Here is a 24,252-nt window from a genome sequence, read left to right as displayed (position 1 = left end):
AAGTAATTAATTCACAAAGCAAAACAGTAATGATCATTATGCAAATATTCTCTTGAAGTATAGTAGACTATAGAGACGTTCACATATTAAAAGATTATCAGTGACCTATTATGAACCTATGCAGTATCTTGTTATTTATTGACTAAATAACGGGAATTTGATATATGTTACGGAAACACGTCTGCAAAAGATTACAATTTCCATGTAAATGTTATGATCTAAAAATTCTAAGAAATTTATATAAGAAATCGATAATGCATATAAACATTAACCGCTTAAATTTTAAGGATACTAAGCGTAATTTGTAATATAAATTAATTTCTTTCTAATTTTTATCACAAGAATGTCGTGTAAAGAATTATATGAATTTTAGGACTTTATAATATTGTGAACAGCATCTCTTGATTAATTTTTGATTATATCTCGATATCGAGCCATTATTATCATAATAAATTTTAATTAGTTCTAATAGGGATTGTAAAGTAAATTATTAATAAATACGGATATTTGTTGAATAATTGGTAAACTGAATCATATATGTTTTTAGGCGAAGTCATTGCTCTGCTGGGAAATATAAAGTGCGTCACGATCTCGTCTTCAATTTTCCAAGTATACATTATGGCGAATTACTCTCAATCACACTCGATTACACTACGGATGCTCCAAGTGCAATTTTAGTGTGTACAAGGTTAAAATAATTTATCACGTGTCACGGAACAATACAGTTTTAAGTTCAAGTTGGAATCTAAATCAATGTAACATCGCGTCGCGCAGGTCAAGCTGACATGACACACGAAGCGTATATAAATCCGATTAAGAAGCGGGAGCTCCCATTTTGCATCTGGTACTATCCACGTAATATCATGTGGTTGTATCTGACATTTCTCCTAATCAGTAAGTAAACGTCAATATCATAAATAATGTTAATTTCTACAAAAATTGTACGATAACGTCATTTCTTTCGTCTTTTGTGTAATGCGTGTCTAAAAGAATTTTGTGTTTAATTCGTGTCTAAAAGAATTTTTCTTATTGCGTGGTAAAGTGATTATATTGTGAAATTTGAAACTTAATTCTATGTATTATTTTTCTTTTTAATTACTATAATGTATTCAAACTTATGGAAGTTCATCCTCTTTTAATATAGTACTACAAATTTCTTATTCATAAAATTAATAATATAATTATATTATTAATAATATAATATATTAATTTGTATAAAATTTAATAACCTACAGATATGATTACATCAAAATAAAAATATGTGTGAAAATAGAGAAATAAGAATTTTTATAAAAATACTATTGTAAATGAAGAAGTTGAGCAAGAGATATTTCACAGAAATAATTTGTTGATAATATAAAACTGCAACAAAAATTTTAAAAGAAACAATAAGTATTGTATATAAATTGTATACGTACAAAAAAGTATTAATCTAAACGTGTTAATTATTACAAGAAACATATTAGTAGATATACAGTGTGCAAGGGATTTTAAGCTTATATACATATGCAAATAAAATAAACAATATAATAAAATTTTGTATTCATTTTTCATCATTCATTTCTTTACATAAACTACATATTATATTTTATTTACTAAAATATGCTTATAAAAAATGACGGCTTTTTCTCTCGGTAGTTGGATCAGCCGTAGCCGATCATCAACATGCTTGGGAAACTGGAAACGAATATCACTTTCTTATACAAAGTCATACATTGACGGTCTTAGACAAGCTAGCTAATCAGTTCTCTGGGGTTTATATAAAGGGTGGTCTCACGGTTCAGGTGAAATCGTCAGACACACTGCAGGCTGTACTTTCCCACACGCAGTATGCTCCCGTGCACAAAGTATTTCCGGAAGGTTGGAATGACGCTGAGGTCAACAACCTTAAACTTCAAAAGCTTTCCATGTCGGAAAAGCCCTTCGAGATCAAGCTCAAGAACGGAGTGATCCAAGATGTATTGGTCGATCAAGATATGCCTACTTGGGAGGTGAATTTGCTCAAGAGTATCGTGAGTCAGCTGCAGATTGACATTCAGGGCGAGAATGCGATAGGGGGCAGGGGCACACAAGAGCCCGATGATAACCAGCCCTTCGGTACATTTAAAGTCATGGAGGACTCTGTCGGCGGCAAGTGCGAGGTTGTTTACGATATTATGCCACTGTCTTTAAATGCTCTCTTCAAGACGCCAGAATTAGTACCTTTACCAAATTTCCGCAAGAGTGGCTTTCTTATCGATATTACGAAGACGAAAAATTACACTAGATGCGAGCAGCGAATGGCTTATCGTTCTGGTATCGTCGGTAAAATGAATTGGGGACCGGAATCTAACGATGGACTTCTCTCGGTGAGTTGGATTTTGACTGATAACTGTCATAACACTTGAGCTGATAAAATCTTGTATAATTGAGAATTATATGAAGAAAGAGATTTGGCGAAATGCTCTCGAATGTTGTTATTTCTATACATACGCTCTTCTATACATAATTAAAATAAAAACGCACACATAGCTAAAAGAGTGAAACTTATTTTTGCGATCGTATATTTGTTACAGAGATTATCTACGAGTCGTATTATCGTCTCGGGAAACCTGACACATTTTACTATTCAATCGTCCGTGACGACAAACAATATATTCGTCAGCTCTAAAATTCAAGATACGTACTCCGGCGCTGTCTTCGTTACAGTAAACCTAACTTTGGACAGAATGAGCGAGATCTCCAACCTCATGCCCGTGTCCAACAATCTCGTGTCAACCGGAAACTTAGTGTACACTTACAACGATCCGTTCTCTAGCCAGCACAGCGTCAGTCGAGGTCCCTTAGCGGCTCGGTCGTCCGAGAACCGTGGTTCTAACAGTTCTAGTGAGGAAAGTCACATCAACGATGACATCAGCAGCAGTTCTTTAAGTAATTCGAGCTCCAACAATGGAGAGCGCGACTTGCAACCGAAATTAGACGACGCTCCGAAGAGTCCAATATTGCCTTTTTTCTTCGGAGACAAAGACAAGAGCCTCGTGAAGGATGAAGAGAATTCTGCTGCGGCCCGCCTGATTACTTGGATAGCCAGTAAAATGGAGAATTTCCCTGATGATATGTTGCGGGAGCCATTCACAGATATCTTAGAGCGATTCACAATTCTGGTCAGATTGATCCGTACCATGGATGTCGAGCAGATAACTGAACTAGAGAACGTATTGTCCGAGTTGCTCCGCGATTATAACACATCTTTTACTAAAGAATACCAGAAATTATACAACCAAACCGCATGGGATGTCTTTCGCAACGCCGTTACAGAGGCCGGAACTGGGCCTGCTCTCATCACCATCAAAAACTGGGTAATAAACAAGAAACTCGGGAGCATGCAAGCGGCAGATATCATTCCGAGAATTCCCAAAGTCGCACTTACACCTACGGCTGAATATATCAATGCGTTTTTCGTAAGTATTTATTATATTAGTATTTAACATATGTATATGTATTAAAACAATGTGTAAGAAATCAGAAGATCTTTAATCTTTCAAATCTCTCATCGTTCAAATATTTTGTACCAGCAATTTACCATTTACATGTAAAGATTAATTTCAATGTTCAACTTCTGTGTAGGAATTGATCACTGATGAACAAGTAAGAAAACAGAGATTTTTGAACACAACCGCACCTTTGTCATTTGCCGAATTGGTCCGTTACACTCAAAACAACAAGTCATCTATCTACTATTCGGTGTACGGTGTCGGTCGTACGGTCTCCAAACATGACAATGCACTTCTGGAAACTTATATTCCATATATGGCCACTCAATTGAGAGAAGCCATCAATGAAAGCGAACGTCTTCGAATACAAACGTACATTATGGCGTTGGGTAATTTTGGTCATCCAAAAGTACTCTCCGTCTTTGAGCCGTATCTGGAGGGCACGTTGCCGGTATCGAAGTTCCAACGTTTGATGATGGTCATCACGTTAAACAGATTAGGCGAAAACTTTCCGAGAGTCGCCAGATCCGTCGCCTACAAGATCTACGTGAATATGATGGAGGCATACGAGTTACGTTGTGCAGCTGTCTACGTCATAATGAAGACCAATCCACCTCTGAGTATGTTGCAGCGAATGGCGGAACTCACTAATCAGGATGAAGATCGTCACGTAAATTCTGCCGTCAAGACTAGTATAGAGATGCTTGCTGATTTGAAGCAACCGGAGTTCCAATCTCTCGCTAACAAGGCGCGTATCGCTAGAAAGCTATTGAATCCTCGCATTTATGAAAATGACTCTCAAAGCATCTTTCGGAAAGTGATTAGCGCTTATTTAAATATTGATCAAACAACTATTGTTCAGACAATTGGTAGCGTGGACAACGATATTATCCCTAAAGGTGTATATTTTGATATACATCAATCTTTCGGTGGCTTCAATTTCCCCCCCTCAAAACTAATGTATACAGTGTCGCACATCAGAGAATTGCTATCAGATATGTGGTACCAGAAGACCTGGTTAAAAAATACAGAAAAGAAATCGATTATTGAAGAGACTATTGAGAAGCTTGGTATTAAGCCCGATAATCCGGAACAGTTCGAAGGAAATGTTTTCATTGACAGTATACTCTCTTCAAGCTTCTATCCCCTCGACAATAATACGTTTGACGAAATCTTCGATAGTAAGTAATCTAAAATTTATTTCAATTCTTATGGAAAAATACTACAGAAAGATCTGAAAGACTACTGTAGTTGTGAAAAAAGTACTCGAAATTATAGTCAATATTACAATAATTGCTACATTTTTGCTATAGGTTTGTGTGCTTTTTTCGCAACTACAGTAGCTTCTTCCATAAGGGAAGGATTTCTTTCATTGCTTTCGACATTGCAATAACAATAATAAATAATTACTATTGTTGTATTACAGCGTGGGGAAGGTATCTCGAATCGCTCAAGACAGCCTCAGATTTTGAATCCAGAAACGTGCATTACCTCTACCAATACGACATGACGCTGGGATTCCCGACTGAAAGCGGCCTGCCGTTTATGTATACCTTAACGATACCGAAATTAGCAAGAATTAGCAGCGGAAAAGCACTCACAGATAAAAATGCATCTTTAGAACTAACAGTGGCGGGCCATGTACTATCAAGCGAAAAGCTCCAGAGCAGAATTGGTTTCGTAACGCCTTTCGAGCATAGGCAATACATTGCCGGTATCGATATAAACACACAAATCTTCATACCAGCCGGTTTAAGTGTCAAAAAATCGGAAAAAAGGAATACATTTCAGATTGAAATACATCCCCGCGAATATTATCGATACGGCACCGGGCATATGGCGATTCACCATAGCGTCGTTCCTTATACCGCAAGCCACATCGTTTTGTCTCATATGCCTGTTCCCTCCAGCAATGACACGCGCTTGGTGACCACGAAGGAACCGCAAGAAATAGAATTCGCGCTAGGCAGTGCGATCTTCGCGGCAAGAAGTGATCAATTTGACACTGAAACCTCGAAGAAAATGGGAATTGAAGCCTTTGGCGACATTGCTAAGGTATTTAGGAATAGTGGCGCCCATTACAAAAAATTCGACATAATCGTGTATCTCACGGCAGCGCAAGTAAACATAACTCTCGATAGTTTAGAGACGTTTGACTTCGACAGTTCAGAGGCAACAATTCCTGCAACAGTCGACCAACAGCCGGAAAGCGAGGCGAGAAAAGCACAATTCCTAAAGGAAGTCAGCAAAGATGTCAAATCTGCCGTCAATTATGTTTACGACCTAAGTATTCTTACTGAGGATAATCAACACGTTCTCACTCTCGCTGGGGCAACCAGCCGCGTAAATGACAAGCATCAGGTCCTTTTATATTGGAATATCCAATCGCCAAGCGACGGAGAAGTCTTCCTGGAGTTTTGCACCATTGGATACGAGCAGTCATCACGCAGCGTTCCCCTAAACTTTAACAAGGCAACCGAACAGATGCCGAAGTCTGAATTTAAAGCTGAGATGCGAGATGGAAGTAGCGCGAACGGACAGACGATCAGACTCAAAGGAAATTGGACTCGTACAGACGATGCCAAGCGGATGGCAATGAGATCCGAGATAGTCGAGAACTGTCAGCAAGAGATTAAAAAAGGCAACATTTGGACGCCAACTTGTAAGCGAGCCAGCGATTTAGTCAATCGGAAAGATCATTTTATGATGTCAATAGACACGGACTCGGAGCAAATCTATACGGTTGCCAACAAAATGATCCTTTTCATCAAGATGTTTGTTTCCAAAGGAAATATGGAGATGCCAATCTGGGGAAGTGCTAACGAGAACACTATCGATATAGAGATAAAAATGCAGCCCGATAACAATGATGCGAAAATTTCCTTGCGCACTTCGAACATGGACGTTGAGTTCTCTTTGAAAGACATTTCCGAAAAAGAATTCAATATCTCAAACATTCTCGAGGAATACACAGACGGATGTAAGTTATAGAGTTTTGTAAAAAATAATATTTGATAGTAAACATCGTAAGTAAAAATTTACCGCACTGACGTCATATCGGGTGTTATGAAAACAAGATTGCATTCGTTATAGCGACAACTGATGATTTTATTTTATAATCACGATCATATTCGACCTTTTAAGGTTTTCTTAACTTATCATTGTTGACAACAATATGCAAAATGTCTTGTGAAATATTACATAAATTATTTATATAATATATATACATAACATTAGAATTGACTATATAGCATTAAAATAACATGAGGTTTTTTTTGCAGCTGTGTGCGTTCTGGACAAAACTCAAGCTGTTACTTTTGACGAAAAGGTCTATCCCTTGAAATTGGGGAACTGTTGGCACGTGATGACGACCACTTATCCAAAAGGGAGTCCTTTTAATACCGAAAAACTTATGAATATTCCGATATGTTTGAGGGTGATGATTCTGGCACGAGAAATGGATGACGGCAGCAAACAGATCCGGATGATATTAGATAATCGAGAAATTTATCTGAAGAAATCAGGTAATGATCTCGAAACTACGGTTAACGGTCGGATAGTTGACATCTCGGGTAATAAAACCCACCAAGAAGACACCTTCGAAATCTATCGACTGGACGGAATGATCGCAATTTTCTCGAGCGAACATGAGATCTACGCTGTGTATGACGGAGAACGTATCCTACTTCATGTAAGTAAAAAAATAAAGCAAGTTGTGCATACCATAAAATAGACTGCACTTAGTATAATTATGACTGGACTTGGTATACATTAAATTTAAATATAATGAAATGTATATATCTGTTGTTAGTCGTCCTTCAAATATCTCAATTCCGTACGCGGTCTTTGCGGCAACTACGACTTGCGTTCCGACAATGATTTCATCGTTCCTAAAAATTGCATTGTGACGAAGCCCGAAGAATTCGCCGCCACATATGCCCTAACTGAGGAGAATTGTCAAGGACCCGCTTTGCAGAACAAACAAAAAGCCGAACAATCCACGTGCATTTCGAGGTTGCCTCGCCCGAGCGATGTCATTAGTGATAGAGAAGCGGGAAGGTCTCCGAACAAGAACAGAAGATGGAGCTATCATTAAGATAACTAATATATTCGTGAAAAGCAATAATCGTATTGTTTCATTATCAGAGCCTGCAAGAGTTGTAAACCTACGGAATAATAGTGAAAAGTACCCGTTTTATTATGCATATAATAATAAAGAAGGTTTTCCTCCAATTTAAGCGCAGAAACAAGCAAAAATTGGACCGAAGAAACTATCTTCAAGTCGAAAACTTTCAATGTTGTTATATTCTTTATTTTATATTTATCTAAATTTTTATAAATATGTACGTGCTATTTTGCTATTTGTAATTATATGTGATTAATAATAAACTTATGTGTTTTCAAAATGTCATTAATAATTTTGTTTCTTTTCTCAAATACGACATATAATCAAGTAGATTAGAAATTAAAACATAAGAGATTACATCTCCTATTTTTAAATTTATATATTTAAATTTCGATTAAAAACAAAATTAGATTTTGCGCAATGAATATTTTTGTTTAAACTTATGTTAGACTTTTCCTGCTTATATGAATATAAATTTTTAAAAGATAAGATTGTGAATTGGACAAATTAAGCGAAACTGATTCAATTGGCAGTCCATTTTGTTAATAGCTTCATATAATTTGTTCGGTTGCATATATGTGAGATTTTGATGAAAGCACTTTCCGGAATATTTATTTTTTTGCTGATGGCCTAAACGTTTATTTTTTATCATAATTCTACTGTCCTCTTTGAAATGCTGATCTACAAAAAAAAAGGCAATATTTTAATTAAAATTGTGAAACCGTGTGCTTTGTATAAAATATGAGATCAATTTATAATAAAAATTACGTAATTGTACTTTTGAAATTGGACACGTTCTCGGCAAGTAAACTCTTTTCAAACTCGCGAATCTCTTTCTCGCATCTTTCAAAATAAGTGCCGCGAAAAATTAAAGAAGGTTTACGAACGAATTGACAGTCTCTGCAAACAGATCTTGCTTTTGAGATATATTGATCGTATTCGAGACACTTTAACATTTCCTCGATGTACACGAAGCGAGTTTTGTCAATTCTCGTGATGACACCTGGACGGCACTTTGTTCTCAACAGATGATGCAGCTTTAGGAACATAATGTGTAAGCAATGTTTAGATATTAATGTTACATATATCGTAAAGTGTAGATGTGCAAATTGCAAAGATCTAATCTCTAATGTTAGCACTTAAATCTTATTATTTTACCTTGAACAAGATAAATAAAATCCAGAGCATTGCTTCTTGTTCAGTCACGCTTTCTGCGTGCTCGAGCTCTCCTTGTCTAAATCTACAATAAGACAGTGTATCGCTAATATTGTCGAGCCTAACAGAACATATGTGCGAGAACATACTTTTTCATATTCTCTAAAGTCTCGTTGTTCTTCGTGTAAACGTTCCTCAACCATTGTTGCAATTGCAAAAAGTTGATCTGTGTTTTTCTGGACCAATAGCCTCTCCAAACGGCCTGGATCCTCGTTGCCATGTTATTGTAATGATGTTGCCACATCTGGCGAACACGTTCGGCTAAATACTGATTAATGAACATCCTGGCGTGATAACCGCGCCAATGACGTTGCAGAACCGTTGCGTTTTCGTGAAGTTTACGAAGATGATTGCGGGTGATAATACCGCGGAACCAAGCCTGGACGTTAGAAGTTTTTAAAAATGTACATCTATTAATATATTATATATCTTGTATTAATACAGCCGGATTATGACTAACCTGAATCTTACGAGCAGCGATAAAATGCACAAGTCTTGATGATTCGGCTAAATCGTGTTTAATTTTAATTGCATTCCGCAGTTCAACAGGATTAACCGCAAATCTTAACAGCGACGCCATTCTTTTAATATATTTATTTACACAGAAATCACTATTTAATAAATATTAGAATATACGAAATTAAATCAGAGATCATAATTTTGTATTTCTATAGTTTCTACTTTAAAAAAAGATATAAGGTCGATACTCGCATCTAATTGTGGCTCCTTTTCCGTAATGCTAATTGATCATCTTGAAGCATATCATACTTCATATTGTGAACGAATGTCGTGAATTTCGACGATTCATATATTAGGTTGGTTAATAACACATAAGTTTTTACACAATATAAGTGTTAAGTAACAGGCAAAAGAGAAGTAATTTTATCAATTTTCGGAGCACAAGTTCTCATTAGAAAATAGAATTAGTTTGTAGCTAGGAGAATTTGATAATTAGAAAAGAGAAAGATATTGCATTTATTTACAAGATCTGTTATACAAATTTTTATATAAAAATACGAATTTAATAGAAATTGTACAATTTTTTAAATATTAAACTCTTTTCAAGAATATGGTCAAGATTTTTACATGTAGTTTTATATGTATGTATATGTTATGTATGTATGGTGGAACATATTATTTATTGTTTGTAAAGTTAAGTGCAATGTTCAGTTATATGCAATGGGTAATGATATATTGTCAAACTTGCACATACATACAAATGTGTTGCATACATTAAACTATAAGTATTATGTGCCGCGAGAAATCTGTAATAGGGAAGTAGTTCTTATTCTGAATCTAAATGCGCGTTCCTGAACTTATTAAAAAAAGTATTGCAACTACTCTGACCACGAAGTATGTACAATTATTCTTGTTTAAATATTAATAGTACAGCATTAATTGATAAAGTAGTTGAATATTATATTGATTCTATGGATATATATCTTGTATTCATTGTGCTACAAACAGTAGGCGAGGAAAGCCACATAATATTCTCCTTCTCTCGCGTTGTATTGTCATTGTTTGCCAAGTCGAATGAATGATGTCGAATCAATTACGCTCGCTTTATCGTACGTATAATGATGTTTTGATCTTTATTTTCTAATATAACTGATTTTTAAATTGTTGTCGTCATCTGGATGTAATTTAAAGTTTTCTAGTTTCCTAGTTAGTTCGAGTAGTCATTAATGTACCATGTGTATAAGGATTACAATAAAATTCAAACCAATATATCAAAGCTATAAATAATATGACCAACACGAACATACAGGCTGACGTTACGATTGCTATCTTCAGGCTACTGTTTCTCTTTTGTTGAGTCCTTGACACTACGTGGAAATCCCGCGACTGTAATAAGAATATTCACAAATGTTATGTATTGCAACGGTAACGCGATAAGCGATTGCTATAGGTTTGTCGAGGTCAGGAAGTTGCGCGACCCTGCGTTTAAGATTAATTCATTTCTTCGCTATAGCATTTATAATTAGCTGCATGCCAGAAACTACGTTACACGGTTACGATTATTCGGTGCAGAGACGTTTCCCATTATGGAGGTCATAAACATATAGAAGGGTGTATTAACTGAATATATCAGCGATTTCAATACAAAATTTCTATGAATTATTAATACGAATCGGCAACTTTTAATTAACTCGAGTATTAATGGGAAACATTGCGCCGCGATTGTTACAATTTATGTTTTTGATTGATGTTTCATATTTCATGTTTACGAGCCCTCCTGTCAAAAGCCTATATAGAGAAAAGAGATGAGAAAGGCAAAGGAAAATGTATCGAGATTTTCTTACCGAAATTTCGAGGTTCTGCGTCTTTCGGATGAGTACGTCTAACCTTTCGCCCCTATCAATCAACTTTTGGACTCCATTCATCAATATTCGACGTACCTCAACCAATTCTTCCTCTAGCTTTGAGGTCAGATTCTTACAACCATTACCCTGATTATATTCTTCCTAAAATAATGTCAATTCCGTTTTTCATGTATGTCGATATTGTTATCTATTTCTCTATATACATTTTATCTATATACATTTATGCGCAATAGTACCATTTATTTTAGAGAGAAGCTATTATAGAATCTGAAATTACGAATATATATCTTGTGCTCCAGTTTAACTATTCCCTATTATTAAGACTAGCCAAAAAGTTCAACACACTTTAAATAGCTCATAAATTGCTTTCTTTTAATTTATTTTTATTTAAAATTTTGATTTAAAAATTTTTGTAAACTTTATGCTAGCTTCTCTTGCTATAAAATTGTTTTATCACTTACAATCATTTTTTTTAACGGTTTTGAGAGATCATCTTCTGCGAGATTGATCAGATTTTTCGATAGATCCGCCAGTGGTAATTCTTTATACACGCTCCTCACTCTCTGCAGAAATATTTGACAGCACGATTCTACCCATATCGCTGATGAAGGACAATCCACTTTCGATGTCAAACAGACATAGTAAAGATCCCCAATCAATATGTGTACTGTGTACCTACGGAAGAATTGGATTTTATACCCGTTGCACCGCGGATAAGAGACTGACAGTAATGAGGCACGTTAATCTTATCGTGGGTTAATTAATCCTGCGACCTATCACACTTGTCAACGATTTCAGCAAATAGTTTATTAATATAACAGGAAAAACTGCTGTATAATCGCTATATGATATATCTCATAATTTAATGCGCTTCTCTAATTGTAAGTGTGAAAAACAAATTTGTCACGCGAAATCTGCCGCTTTGCCGCTTGAAATGTATAAATCTATAAGTTATATTGTTTCTTTTTTGTGTCACTCAAATTTAAATTAGTATATTATTTTTCGCACATAATTATTATACGCATGAGTCTAAAAGATCTTACCTACTCTTATCGACGCTAATTTTGTCATCCTCGACGGTTCTCACGCCATCAATGGTACCGAGGGCAATAGTACGATAGATCGGATTTGGATCCACGGAATAATCCGCGATGATTTTACAATCGGATTTCTCTCGCAAGGCCACCATAGCGTAGTGCACGGTCCCGTTCATTTCAGCCGAAAATGAAGAAGGCATCGAGGCCGGATGATGGGCGACAACTGTGTTGTCTGTCAGACTGTGTATCGTTCACAGATGCCAGAGGCGGCAAACACCGACGTTGCCGGTTGTTTATGCCAATTCCGATAGCCCAGTAACGAAAGAAGTTTCGATAAAGCCGATAACCAACGCGTACGTGTCATGTATTTCGTGCTACGCGAACATTGGAGCGCCAGCAAATGCTGTCGCAATAAGATGCGAGCTGCATTCGCCGATCGACTAATTTCTCATCATTTATCGATTTGCCGAATGTTTGTCGATTTATTAAAATTTAACAGGTGATAACTAAAGCACGTTCCCGTCGGGGGAATATCAAAGGCTGGATGAAAAAAATTATATTTATTTTAAAAGTAATTCTCAAGAAATGTTTTTTATCCATTAAAAAAAAATTTAGTTGTCTAGAAAATATTTATTAGATAGAGCATTATTATATATTTATTCACATATATTTATTCCATGATTTTTAATTATTATCTCTTTGGTTCTAAATTGATAATAACGCAAATTAACAATAAAACAATATTATATATATATATATGTATAAATAATCCTTAAAATATTCGAACACAGAACATGAATCCGATCGCAACCACTGACTCGCATTATTAGCCATTGATTCTCTGTAAATTTATTCGAAATTAGGCGACATTAAATTCTACTTTCTCGCTAGCGTTTATCTTTGTGTTCCTATCTCTGCTTCCGGATGTTTATCGAAGGAACGCAAGGTTTTGAATAATTGATAGTAGTAATAAAGCATATTACTATACAAGCTATTCTTATTTACTCTTATTAATCATACTAATTACTTTGATTGTTTCAATTTATTCTGGTAAACAGAGATACTATCACGGCAATTGCATTATCCATGCCAGATACCTGATATGGAAGAAAAAAACAACCGTTTCAGATTAGCTTCCGTAACTATTTCAAGCTTTATTCATTCGTATCAAAATAGATAAAAACAGTAGATCATATTGCGATAAACAACATTTTATCCCTTCGTGATTAATTTACTGATTCACAAAGAACAGTCTCATTTTCTGCACTGCCGAACATTAATTAATCTTTCTATCTCGTGAACATCAGTTTCCTTCAGTAATTGTTGCTACAAATTCTCAAATATATAGCTTCAGTATCATTCGACCGTACAACAAAACTAGCAATGTCGTTATTGTAAAAATCCGGAATTCATATCTACGTATTTTTTTCAAATACTATTTCTTACCGGAATACGTGATTGAACAAATGTCAGGCTGTAGGAATCGTTTCGCGCTGTCGTTATTTACAAATTCTCTCAGGCTGTTGCCGACAAAAGCGAGACAGCTCTAACGCTTGTGAACGACGCTGCAAGCCGCATGCGGAATTATCGCGCGTAGTTCCCTTGAGACACGACAAAGGCTATTGATTGACGTCGAGCGAAGGGAAAATAAAATTCAGAACATTGTCAACCTGTTACCGAACGATTCACTGTCGACGTTCCAGCCGAGCTTACGATACATACCGTCAATCAAAACTCACGGTGCATATATCTACATTCAGATACTTATTCTCGTGTAAGTGGAAACATCGAAGGGGAGATGAAATCGGGGATTACGCGTTTAGTATCCGTTCATTAAAGTGAATTAAAAGCTAGTGTTCGTATTGTTCGAAATCGGATGTAGACATCCATATTATACTCTGCAAATTTATCGACGAACTAAAATCTTCCATTGTAAATAATTTTTGTGTCACGTCAAGTCCCAATTCTCCATGATAACAGAAAGAGAGATTAGGTAAGAGTATGCGATCACCAACTCGCTATTGTTAATCAGCTTCTTTTGACTTTCTATATAAATTCTGCTTTGACTTTCTATATATAGATATTTCTCTGTGAACGTTTTTCTGTTAATTCGTGGTTTGAACAGAGTTCACATTTAGCTATTTAATCGAACCCTGTCACAAATCACGTAACACATAAAATTTTTCCGACGTGACTCATTAAAATTGCCACGTTAGACTTTGTACTGGTGGACCGCTTCGAATAAACGAGACGTACCTATATGAAATATAGCTTTACGCTCGGTTCATCGAAACAGGGAAATGCTTTTTTCGCATAGACCGGCTGTAACCAATTGCTTCCTACGTGCGAAAAGTCAATTAAGTTAGAAATTGCATAAGAATAGAAAATAATTTTTTCTACATAAAGTAAATATGATTAAAATCTACTGTCGTTATCTATCAAGTTTATATCTAAACTTTTGATATATGCTTTGCTAAATATACTGCAATTTTCGTTCATATTACAGCTAAATTTTTGGAGTTCCACGGTGCAAATATATAATTTATATTTACAGATGTATGAACGATATGATAATTATAAAACAGTATATTATATCGTTATTGAGATAGATATTTGAGGAAAAACATTTACTATTTTGCTAAAGATCAAAGCGCGTAATATATGCTTTTGTTCGTAAGATTAAATACTTTGCAGATTATTCGTTAAAACGCATGAATTCTTAAACTTAATTTTAAAGGAATATTACTTGATTACTGTAGACAATTATAGCATATTAAGCTAATGAATTGTATTCTGATAAATATTGGATATGCTTATTTTGTAAAAAAAAAACAGCAGATTTTAAAAAAATAAGAGAATATATAATGTGGTCAAACTAGTATACATATAATATGTAATTAGCATTTTTCTCTCTCTCTCTCTCTCTCTCTCTCTCTCTCTCTCTCTCTCTCTCGCTCTTCCTCAGAAGCCGCTATTTTGTGACTCTAATAGCTCATAAGTACTTTTTTGCTATAAAACAAAATACAAAACAAGAATGCGCGATAAATGCGTGCTCCATAAACGATTAGGTCATCATTCCATAAATAATGCAAAGAATTCTTGCATAAAAATTTTATTAAGTCTGTATTACCTAAGAATTTATTATCAAGCCAAAAATATAAAAACAGGAATATAAAAAGTTTATTTTATTCAGGCTAGCCATTAAAATAACAACTATTTAGCTTCAGAAACTTCCCGATTATCATCTTATATTGACACTAGAAAAGCAAATCAAAGTCCATCTATTCATTAGGTGATCAATCCTTTACTATACCTATCACAAAGAACAAGAATGATTGCCAAACGGTCAAAAGTCTGTAAGAAAGGATCTAGCAAAATAGGAGGATCTAACAGCGCGAGGGAGATTTCAGACGACGTCTAATCTTATGGAATCATTATCGATCTTTTACGCTGTACAGAGTTTGTAACGTACACGTAAATTTTTTGTTTGTGTTAAAACAGTATTAACATTTATATAACGTAAAATACGGGCTCATACTTAATTCTGTAGATTAAAATAATTTTTAATTTTTATCGAACGTAGAACGAAATGTCATAAAACTGTCACATTTTTAGCTATATTTTTTTCTTTCTACTGTAATGTATCCTTTCCAAAATAATAAGATAAAGCTTCGCTATTACGATACAGTAATAAACCCGTCAAATTCCTGCTTATATACAGTGGTGTCGAATTCGAAGAAATCCACATCGAGGATGTCAAGGAACAACGGCTTAAATCGCGTTGGAGTACGTAAATTAATTATGCGATGCACTCGTACTAAACACACATACACACTTGTATTAAAGAATTAATATTACATCGCTCTATGCTTTATTATTTCATTTATATGCATAATCAGCATAATGTATTTTTTTCTTCCAAATGTCATTTGACTAGCTGCCTATTTTGGAGATTAATGACAATGTTTACGCCAATATCTGTCGTTTCTTACGTATGTTTAGCTAATGCACATAATGATATATAACTAAAGTATATTATAAAATATAAAATAATTTTACAAGATAAAATAATACTACTAGATTTTGCAGGATATTCTAGTATTTTTTCTGGCATAATTTTAATGTTACGATGGAGGAACAGGCTTTATATACTTTTCCAGGAATCTTGTAATGATCGTAGAAAAAAGCATCGATCATAAATCATTCATTAAAAATGTATTAAGTATTCTAAAGCGCGGTTAAAAATTTTGTTAAATTTTGTTAAATTGAGAGAAAAATAGGAATTTTTTCCTAGATTAACATTTATTAATACATGAATATTTCTTTTTTTAATTAAGTTATGCTATTCTATTTTTCGCTGCTATCGTGGAATTTCCGTATTTCGCTTACGGACTTTCTATCAAGTATTGTCTGGTCTAACATCTGTTAAAGGAAAAGTAATTAAAGCTATCTGCGATTAAGACATACAGAAATCGATTTTTAGAGAACAGCAGCAATTTGGCTACAATTCGTTCAATATTGACATTACATCTGTGCTTCTTATAAAAATTGGATTGATAAAAGTCATATTTGTCAAACAAAGATAAAAAGAAGATTTCAGCAAAATTGAAATAAAATTGCTGCCACGATTTTCGCTGTACTTTTTTTCATCCAAAAATAAATTTTTCAGTCCTTTTTTTGAAGAATTTTGTTTTTTATTTTAATCTTAACACAAAGTTTGATGGAAAAACGGCAAATGACGTTTCGCATCGATCTGACAGTACACGATATATGATGCAAATAACGAGCAACTGGTGCACAAATGTGCAAAATTCAAATAGCAAGCGATAACGGAAGACTAGCTTTACCAGCTGTCGTTTATGCGGAATAACTACCAACCGTCCGGATAGAGCTATAATACTTTATGATCTTTAATCATTGGTCTGTTCTATCGACATGCATGCACATGGTGCAAGGTCGAGCGCAAAGCGAGATACCGCTTGCATTGTAATTTTAAAACTGACGGAGCTTTCTGTCATAAAAGCCAAGTAAAAATGATGGATCAGACAAATGTCCGTTTACGTAATAGATCTCATTTCGCTAAAGAAGTAGATAACGTCTAGCAGAGAGCACTGCGAAGAGAGATCGGGATTCTTATCTCGCGATTTTGAAAAACTTGCGTTTTTGTTTTATCTAACATTCGATACATGCAGTATTTACCTATTTACGCGAACGCGCGAGTTTTTGGTATGTCCTATATATCCTTTTTAAATTTTTGATATTCCTCCCGGTTAAAATTGAACCCTCGCGCTATAAAGTCGACCGAACAAGTATTCCTTTTACGATCAAATTAATTTTGAAATTTGTCTAGCATTTTCTTTACTCTTTCTTAAAGTCATATCGTAACTAGCATTCTTGAGCATATCGTTTTTAAGCAAATATTCCTTTCCTTTCTCTCGTTCCTTTCAGTATAAATTTAATATAAATCTTTAATTCAGACCGCGACACGATTTATAAGGGAACTGATTTGCTGGTTAATCCAGCGGGATACCTCAAAGTGATATGATCACTTGAGATTTGGGAAATGTAGAATTGAGGGTTTTAACACGCGCGCGATTGAGATTTAATTGAGGAGGGATTTTCTAATCTCGCACATATGCGAGAAAATATAAAGAAAATAGCCTTATTTTGGGCAAATAAACAGGTGTGTCAAATTATTTTGTATGTTATCTTATGTATTTTGATTACCTTACGAACCTTCAATTCTGGTCACTATAGACCTTACCTTATAAGATGTAGCGTAGTTTCCGTAGTTTCTTCTGGCCAAGATTATTGAACTCACCTATTGCGTTGTTACTGGCCAAATCCATTTTGGCTGCATGTCAGCCAGAAAATGAGAAGGAGAGAGAAACTCCTTCAATGCCGGCTGATTAACAGCGCCGGCAGACGATTATAACGTTACGGTCGATTATTCGTAATCGTTGCGATCGTTAACAAGCGCGCGGTAATCATATCGGAAAAAAATAAACAATTACGTTGGATCGTTAATAAAATCTTAATTAAGTGAATTAATTTTGCTTTTAATTTCACAACAATACGCGTAATTAATGTATTCGTCCAAGAATTATACAGCAGCAATGGAAAGTAAAATAGAATTATATATCATCAAGAAATGAAAGAATTTTATGTTAATCCCGTTCTCTAATAAAAATCGTCGTGATTATATCTCACAATCAGTCGCGAATATCTGGATTTCAATAGTAAAATGTAGAAACACGAGACACAACAGAAATTTAAAAATTAATCGATGACACGATCAATCAATTATTTATTAAATGAATGGACAAATAATGCTTGCATAAACCGAATCGCGAACCGAACCGCGAACCGAATCACAAATCGTTACTTAATCTCACTTTAGACATCAAGTGAGATATTCAGACTATGAATGACGTGAGATCCAAAGGGACTAATAATTTCTCCACATAACTAATATATTACAATCAATATAATGAATTTATCAAGTTCTTAGGCTGTAACATTTGTCTTTACAAATTCTTATATATAGATATACATATCTATATAAATATTTCGTTATTATAACGCAAATAGTTATCAAATTTATATCTAATATGACATATCAGAAATACATATCTATATTATGTATTTTACTGATTATATTATGTATTTTAATGCAATATAATTGATATGAAAACCATCAACTTTGAGATTATTCTACATAAAAAATGATTCTGTTCCGCAACAAAATATTCACTGAATCTCACGTTATTTTATTTTGCTTTGTTTATACAAAGCCAAGCTACATGAATAGACTATAAAAGATTAGGATAAAATCGGTGCATTATACATATGTATACAACAAAAATAAATACGATTAACACTTCTTAGTGTGATCTATATATGTATGTACATTATGTACAATAAGGTTCATGCGGAATATATGCAACGTAAATCAAAATATCTTTTGGTCTTTTTCATTTGTAATTGATGCGTATTGAATTTATTAATACATTTTGCTTTTTTGCACCAATTTATGTAATATTTAATCCTGGAAGAATATTTGGAATAGGAAGAGAGAGAGAGAGAGAGAGAGAGAGAGAGAGAGAGAGAGAGAGAGAGAGAGAGAGAGAGAAAAGAAAATGAAGAAACACATTTAATTGTTTTATCAAAAATTTTCTTATGTATATAATCAATTAATTAATTTTATTTTATTAAACCTATCTATACCCTATTTACAGATACTTATATCTATTATTATTTTTTAATTTTATAATTGTAATTAATCTATCTGTTGTCTATCTATAAAAAATTTATTTTCTGTTTATTTTAATTGTGTATAAAAAATGTAAATATTTTTAAAATTTTTATTCTGCACGAAATATAAACGTTACAATAAACTTAAGTAAAATCTTATATCCAAAAATGTTATTCTATATTTTGAAAAATTTTATTTTATTTCTTTGTCTTTTTCTATATTTCTTAATAATTTTAAAAATAAATTTGATAAATGTAATTAATGTAATAAATCTAAATAATTGATTTTAATATTGTATTAGAAAGATCATGACTAATATCTTTATATATTTGATAATAAAATATACACAGAGAAAAAATAATGTTGTATTAACAGCATTAGTCCAATTGGAAAAAATCTTATTAATTCAATAACAGTATTAGTGAAACAATACTTATTTGATTAAAAGAAATACTTATTTTATTAAAACAAAAGCATGATGTATTGAATTAACAAGATTATTTCCAATTAGACTAATGCTACTGATAATACATAATTTTCTTCTCGGTGTATATTTGCCAAATTTAAATAATTCGCCAAATTTAAATAAATTTCAGGCGACTGGTATACTTCGCATGTTCTGCGATACAAAGAACATTAGATGCATTAATAAATAATGCACCGACATAACGTATGTGCTTACGGGTGCATTCTCCCGTAAGTACAATAAATCGATAAATAATGATGCTCCAGAATTAATTATTCAGCCTAGTCTGATCTAGTCTATCCATTTTAGGGCAACGGATTTGTGAGAAGTCGCATTTATTTATAGTACTATTACATGGATACAATACATAAATATATCTAATATTAATCTCGCAAATTCATTACCCCATACTATTATAAAAAATTCGTCACTCACCGATCCGATGCGCAACGGGCGGAGTAATTCGGCCACGTAGCTACGATGATACTGTAACAAAAACGAAAGATATAAATTAAAAAGGCGCTGAAAATGATTCATGTTTCAAAAGATACACATAATTTTACGCGCATCTAATTCGTCTTTCAATTAGGTTTACTGATATAATTATCTATTTTCCGGAAAAAATATTAACAAAAATAAATTTTTATAAAATTTTAAATAATTCCTTTTTTTTCTAATTATTTTTAGCTTATCGAAATAAAACAGTCCGAATAAATAAAAAAAAAAACTATTAATTTTATGCAGATAAGAGATGATACTTACCCCAAAGTTGCCCCGCCGGTGCCCGATGTCTCCCTCGGACCTCCTCCTCCTCTCAGGCTGCTCGGGATGTCCAGTGTTCCTTCGATGCGAAGCTGATGCTCCTTTCTGCGTGGATATTTTCTGTAACATAAAAATAATCGAATCGATTAAATAATTGTCACGCGCATCGAACATCTTATTCGTTATTCAGATTAATATTCTTTTAAATTACTTCTTCGAAAAAGGTCTCTACGTTAGAATCAACTTGAATCAAATTTTTCAAATTATTTCTTTTTACTAATATAACTCTTGAAACATGGTTTATAAAGCAGGAATGCAAGTGATCTGACTGATCAATCGCGTATAAATATAAATATATTTGGCACTCCTGTATGCAATCTCGCTCTCGAAAAATATGTTTCAAACAAAGATTTATTACGGCACTAATAAACGTAATGAAATAATATCAAGATAACTACTTGATTGTTAAAAGAAAAGATACACGAGACGATAATTATAATTGTTATTGCATTTTCTATTCATCAAGCCATGTAACGTATGAGGTATTAATGTCATTCCAATTATAGCGGCAGAAAGGACTTAAATTCCCGGAAAATAAAATCGTCATCAACGTCTTATTGACGGAACGTCCTTTGGCCCGGCGCGCCCCGCGCGGTGACGTCACGGCCTACCCCTCCTACGCGGCGACGTGGCCCGACACGCGCGGCCGCGGCCGGTTCAAAAATACCGAAAATACCGCCCGCTATACCGGGTGGAAAGTATCAATTTTCTTCCCTGGGGAGGAAAGTAAGTCCTGGCGTGAAATTGGCCACTTTCGCCCCTCTCTACAGGCATGGAAAATCGAACTTTCCGTGGAGGTGTTGTGAAAATTAAATATCGCACGCAACACACACACACACACACACACACACACACACACACACACACACAGTACGGTATCAAACTCGAAAATCTCGCGAAAGTAAAACTGCATTATTAATTTGCACGACGAAGAATCGTGACTACCGGCCGCTAACTTACGCGACGCGAGATACACGAGATTATGATATGAAGCATTCACGGGCGATGTATCACGGCGTTACTCGAGTCACACGATACGACAATATCACTCAGCCCTCTTTTTCCCTACGGAGAGAATCGGAGACAAATCACGCGACAATTCCGGCACAGCGTTCAAAGCGCGAAGCACGACACGAGCACACGAGATAAATGAATGCTACACTCGAGAGTCCGAACATGACGGGACGAATGCCGTGATTATCACTCGCGAATATCACAACGAAAGCAAATCGTTCACTATTATTGTACATACCTTCGTCTCGACGTCTCGGGAGAGCGATTCGTGTGACACGTTCATTCCGACGAGCACTTGATACACCATGATACACTCACAAATTGTTGAACACGTACGGCGAATACTCGCGTAGTCGATTTTCCGCGGCCCGCGAAACGAGGAGCAGGAGTGCCACTCGCAGAAACGAGCGCGTTCCGAATAACATCATCAGCACTGACAGCACTGCGCGAGCGCGGCGACGGGCACGGAGCACGAACACTTGCCACTTGTGCAAAATCCGTCGGGAGAATGATAGCCGAATAACTTCCGCAGATAACGGTACTCCGAGCGTTGACGGAAACGAGTAGCAAGGCCGCTCACCGGCAAAAACAATCGGCCGCGCGGTGACTTTAATCGTACGCTGCTTTCAAGTTCAACGGTTGCGCCTAGCATGCCGCCTGGTGCGCCGCGGCGGCGTCGCGCCGGCGGCTCGGAGCGGCCGAACGTGATTGGCCGGTTTCGGGGGCTCGACTCGCGAGCCAATCGCGCTCGCGACCTCTCGCCCGACTGTGCGGCGACGGCGACGGCGACGCGCGCGCAAGTAATACGTGATACGTTCAACGGTCGGTACGAGTCGTGCGTGAAACGTTGTCGCTGAGTCGCTCGTGTAATTCTTTTCTCGTGAACGAAAAGAAATCCGTTTACGGAGTGTTGCAAAGTGAACGTACGCCGAATATTCTGTTCCTTCTTGTGTCGACTGAAACGAGTGGGATACGGGGATGCTGTCGCTGGACGAGATAAACGCCGACCGTCGCCGTGCTGGACGCCGACACGCCGTACGTGTCACCCTCCCGGCTGTGATTTGGCGGGTCTTCTGCAGCAGTGCGCCGTGATCGGTGAGTGAATTTCACATGAGAAATAAATGTTTCGAAGCGGGATATATCCGAATCTTAATAGAATCGTTGTCCCGCGTGTCACAGTGAGACGACATAACCTCGCGTCTCTTGCCTGACTTGCCTCATCCGTTTCGATTTCTACTTCGAATGAGTGAATCGTGCGGGAAGACGCTTCGATGAACAGCTTAAACCTTTCGTTAAGCGCGGGATTAACAATCAATTGAGTAATTAAAGAGAACGATCGCGCATTTGGGCGTTCTCATTTTGCTTGTCGCGATCGCGAACGATCGCGAACGAGGAAGCGAGCTTGCTTCAAAATGCGTATGAACGTCGAGAGTGCGAATTAAAACAAGCTCAGATGTGCGTCCACGAATGCAATTCCGTTTTTCGTTAAAGAATAGGCATGTAATTTGCTCGTTCACGTAATTCGTCGTAAATGTTTCAAATTTATTTGCACGCGTGTGCTTTTTTATTCCTCATAACCTCTATACTTAACAGAAAATTTACGTTAAATTGTATCGTTTTTTACTTTTAAATTTCTTCGCGATCGTTCTCACAGCGCAGTGATCGCGCATACCATAAAAAACGTTGAACCGTCGGCGTCGTCATGAAGATACTTAGAAATTATGAAACATTCTCTGTTGCTTGTTTCCCAAATATTATTCGTTTTACTTACAAAATTTTTCATAAACGAGCCTATTGTTTCGTATTTCGTGCTCTTATCTTGCAGATTTATTAGCAAGAAAAAGAAAGAACGTTGTCAATTCAATCGCGGCGTTAATGGAATTATTGCTACGAAATTTTTTTCTAATAGCTAATACATTACATCCACAGTACGTTACAAACTCATAGCTGATAGAATTTAACATTAACTATAGACACTACAAAGCGCGTGCCATTTATTCTCAACTATTACATATTTTTAATAACATGTATCTATCAAATTTAATCTTTACATTTATTTAACATCACGCATCAAGATAACTTGAATAAAATCAATCATAATAACATTAAATAAAATAATAACATTTCCGAAACATACTATCAGGAAATTAAAAAACTTTACATCATCTGATCAACTTATGAATTGTGAATAACTTGCAATTAATAATTAATCTCCAAAATTTTTATTGTAGAGTATATGAGATATAAATATCACGACAGCTCTTTTTAGATATTTAAAGGTTCTTTTGATATTCTTTCATAGCTATCTCTTCTGGTTTATCTTTTCAGTGTTATTTATATAAAACGTCTGTTATTATTTACCAATTTTGCTTTATTTGTAATATGAATTTCTTATTTCCAACCCCTTCGATGATTTACAAATTCGACATAATATGTTCCATATCGTTTCTTTATTCCTGAGAACTTATTCTCGTGCGTTTTCAACTCGGTATAATTTTGGTAATCCGCAGATTTGATGAA

The 24,252-nt window shown here is 35.2% G+C and overlaps 3 protein-coding genes and 1 long non-coding RNA gene across 4 annotated transcripts; 2 read left to right on the top strand and 2 right to left on the bottom strand.

Annotated features, from left to right (window-relative positions):
* The first annotated feature begins 755 nt into the window (after positions 1-755).
* On the top strand, positions 756-7,884 carry LOC139776090 (vitellogenin-1-like). The gene is made up of 7 exons (XM_071712568.1): positions 756-894; positions 1,639-2,348; positions 2,556-3,440; positions 3,607-4,654; positions 4,900-6,453; positions 6,755-7,164; positions 7,285-7,884. Exons 1-7 carry the CDS (start codon positions 786-788, stop codon positions 7,567-7,569), a joined length of 5,001 nt encoding a protein of 1,666 aa, XP_071568669.1. The 5' UTR covers positions 756-785; the 3' UTR covers positions 7,570-7,884.
* Positions 7,755-9,637, bottom strand: LOC139776104 (spermatogenesis-associated protein 17). Its single transcript, XM_071712591.1, has 4 exons — positions 9,275-9,637; positions 8,904-9,193; positions 8,758-8,839; positions 7,755-8,636 (listed from the first exon to the last, which is right to left on the bottom strand). The coding sequence occupies exons 1-4, from the start codon at positions 9,392-9,394 to the stop codon at positions 8,364-8,366; spliced, it is 765 nt and encodes a 254-aa protein (XP_071568692.1). The 5' UTR covers positions 9,395-9,637; the 3' UTR covers positions 7,755-8,363.
* A 136-nt stretch (positions 9,638-9,773) lies between these two features.
* On the bottom strand, positions 9,774-12,459 carry LOC139776096 (uncharacterized). Its single transcript, XM_071712580.1, has 4 exons — positions 12,182-12,459; positions 11,600-11,813; positions 11,118-11,279; positions 9,774-10,659 (listed from the first exon to the last, which is right to left on the bottom strand). Exons 1-4 carry the CDS (start codon positions 12,373-12,375, stop codon positions 10,477-10,479), a joined length of 753 nt encoding a protein of 250 aa, XP_071568681.1. The 5' UTR covers positions 12,376-12,459; the 3' UTR covers positions 9,774-10,476.
* A 1,212-nt stretch (positions 12,460-13,671) lies between these two features.
* On the top strand, positions 13,672-21,275 carry LOC139775231 (uncharacterized). The gene is made up of 2 exons (XR_011718768.1): positions 13,672-13,949; positions 20,641-21,275. It is a non-coding gene; the product is annotated as an uncharacterized lncRNA (long non-coding RNA).
* Positions 21,276-24,252: the final 2,977 nt, after the last annotated feature.

The sequence above is a fragment of the Temnothorax nylanderi genome, unplaced genomic scaffold, assembly GCF_030848795.1.
Source record: "Temnothorax nylanderi isolate EJ_2023f unplaced genomic scaffold, tnyl_v1.0 TNYL_tig0005_pilon, whole genome shotgun sequence".
Classification (NCBI taxonomy): Eukaryota; Metazoa; Arthropoda; class Insecta; order Hymenoptera; family Formicidae; genus Temnothorax; species Temnothorax nylanderi.
The sequence above is the reverse complement of the archived record's forward strand: the minus strand, read 5'-3'. Positions and strand labels throughout refer to the sequence as shown.

Coding starts and splice junctions, on each gene's coding strand:
- LOC139776090 (XM_071712568.1), top strand. CDS start 786: ATGACACACGAAGCGTATATAAATCCGATTAAGAAGCGGGAGCTCCCA. Junction 4,655..4,899: donor GTTTGACGAAATCTTCGATA/GTAAGTAATCTA, acceptor GTTGTATTACAG/CGTGGGGAAGGTATCTCGAA. Junction 7,165..7,284: donor GAGAACGTATCCTACTTCAT/GTAAGTAAAAAA, acceptor ATCTGTTGTTAG/TCGTCCTTCAAATATCTCAA.
- LOC139776104 (XM_071712591.1), bottom strand. CDS start 9,394: ATGGCGTCGCTGTTAAGATTTGCGGTTAATCCTGTTGAACTGCGGAAT. Junction 8,840..8,903: donor ACTTTAGAGAATATGAAAAA/GTATGTTCTCGC, acceptor GTCTTATTGTAG/ATTTAGACAAGGAGAGCTCG. Junction 8,637..8,757: donor TTTTATTTATCTTGTTCAAG/GTAAAATAATAA, acceptor ATGTTCCTAAAG/CTGCATCATCTGTTGAGAAC.
- LOC139776096 (XM_071712580.1), bottom strand. CDS start 12,375: ATGCCTTCTTCATTTTCGGCTGAAATGAACGGGACCGTGCACTACGCT. Junction 11,280..11,599: donor AACCGTTAAAAAAAATGATT/GTAAGTGATAAA, acceptor ACATTATTTTAG/GAAGAATATAATCAGGGTAA. Junction 10,660..11,117: donor CGCAGAACCTCGAAATTTCG/GTAAGAAAATCT, acceptor TTCTTATTACAG/TCGCGGGATTTCCACGTAGT.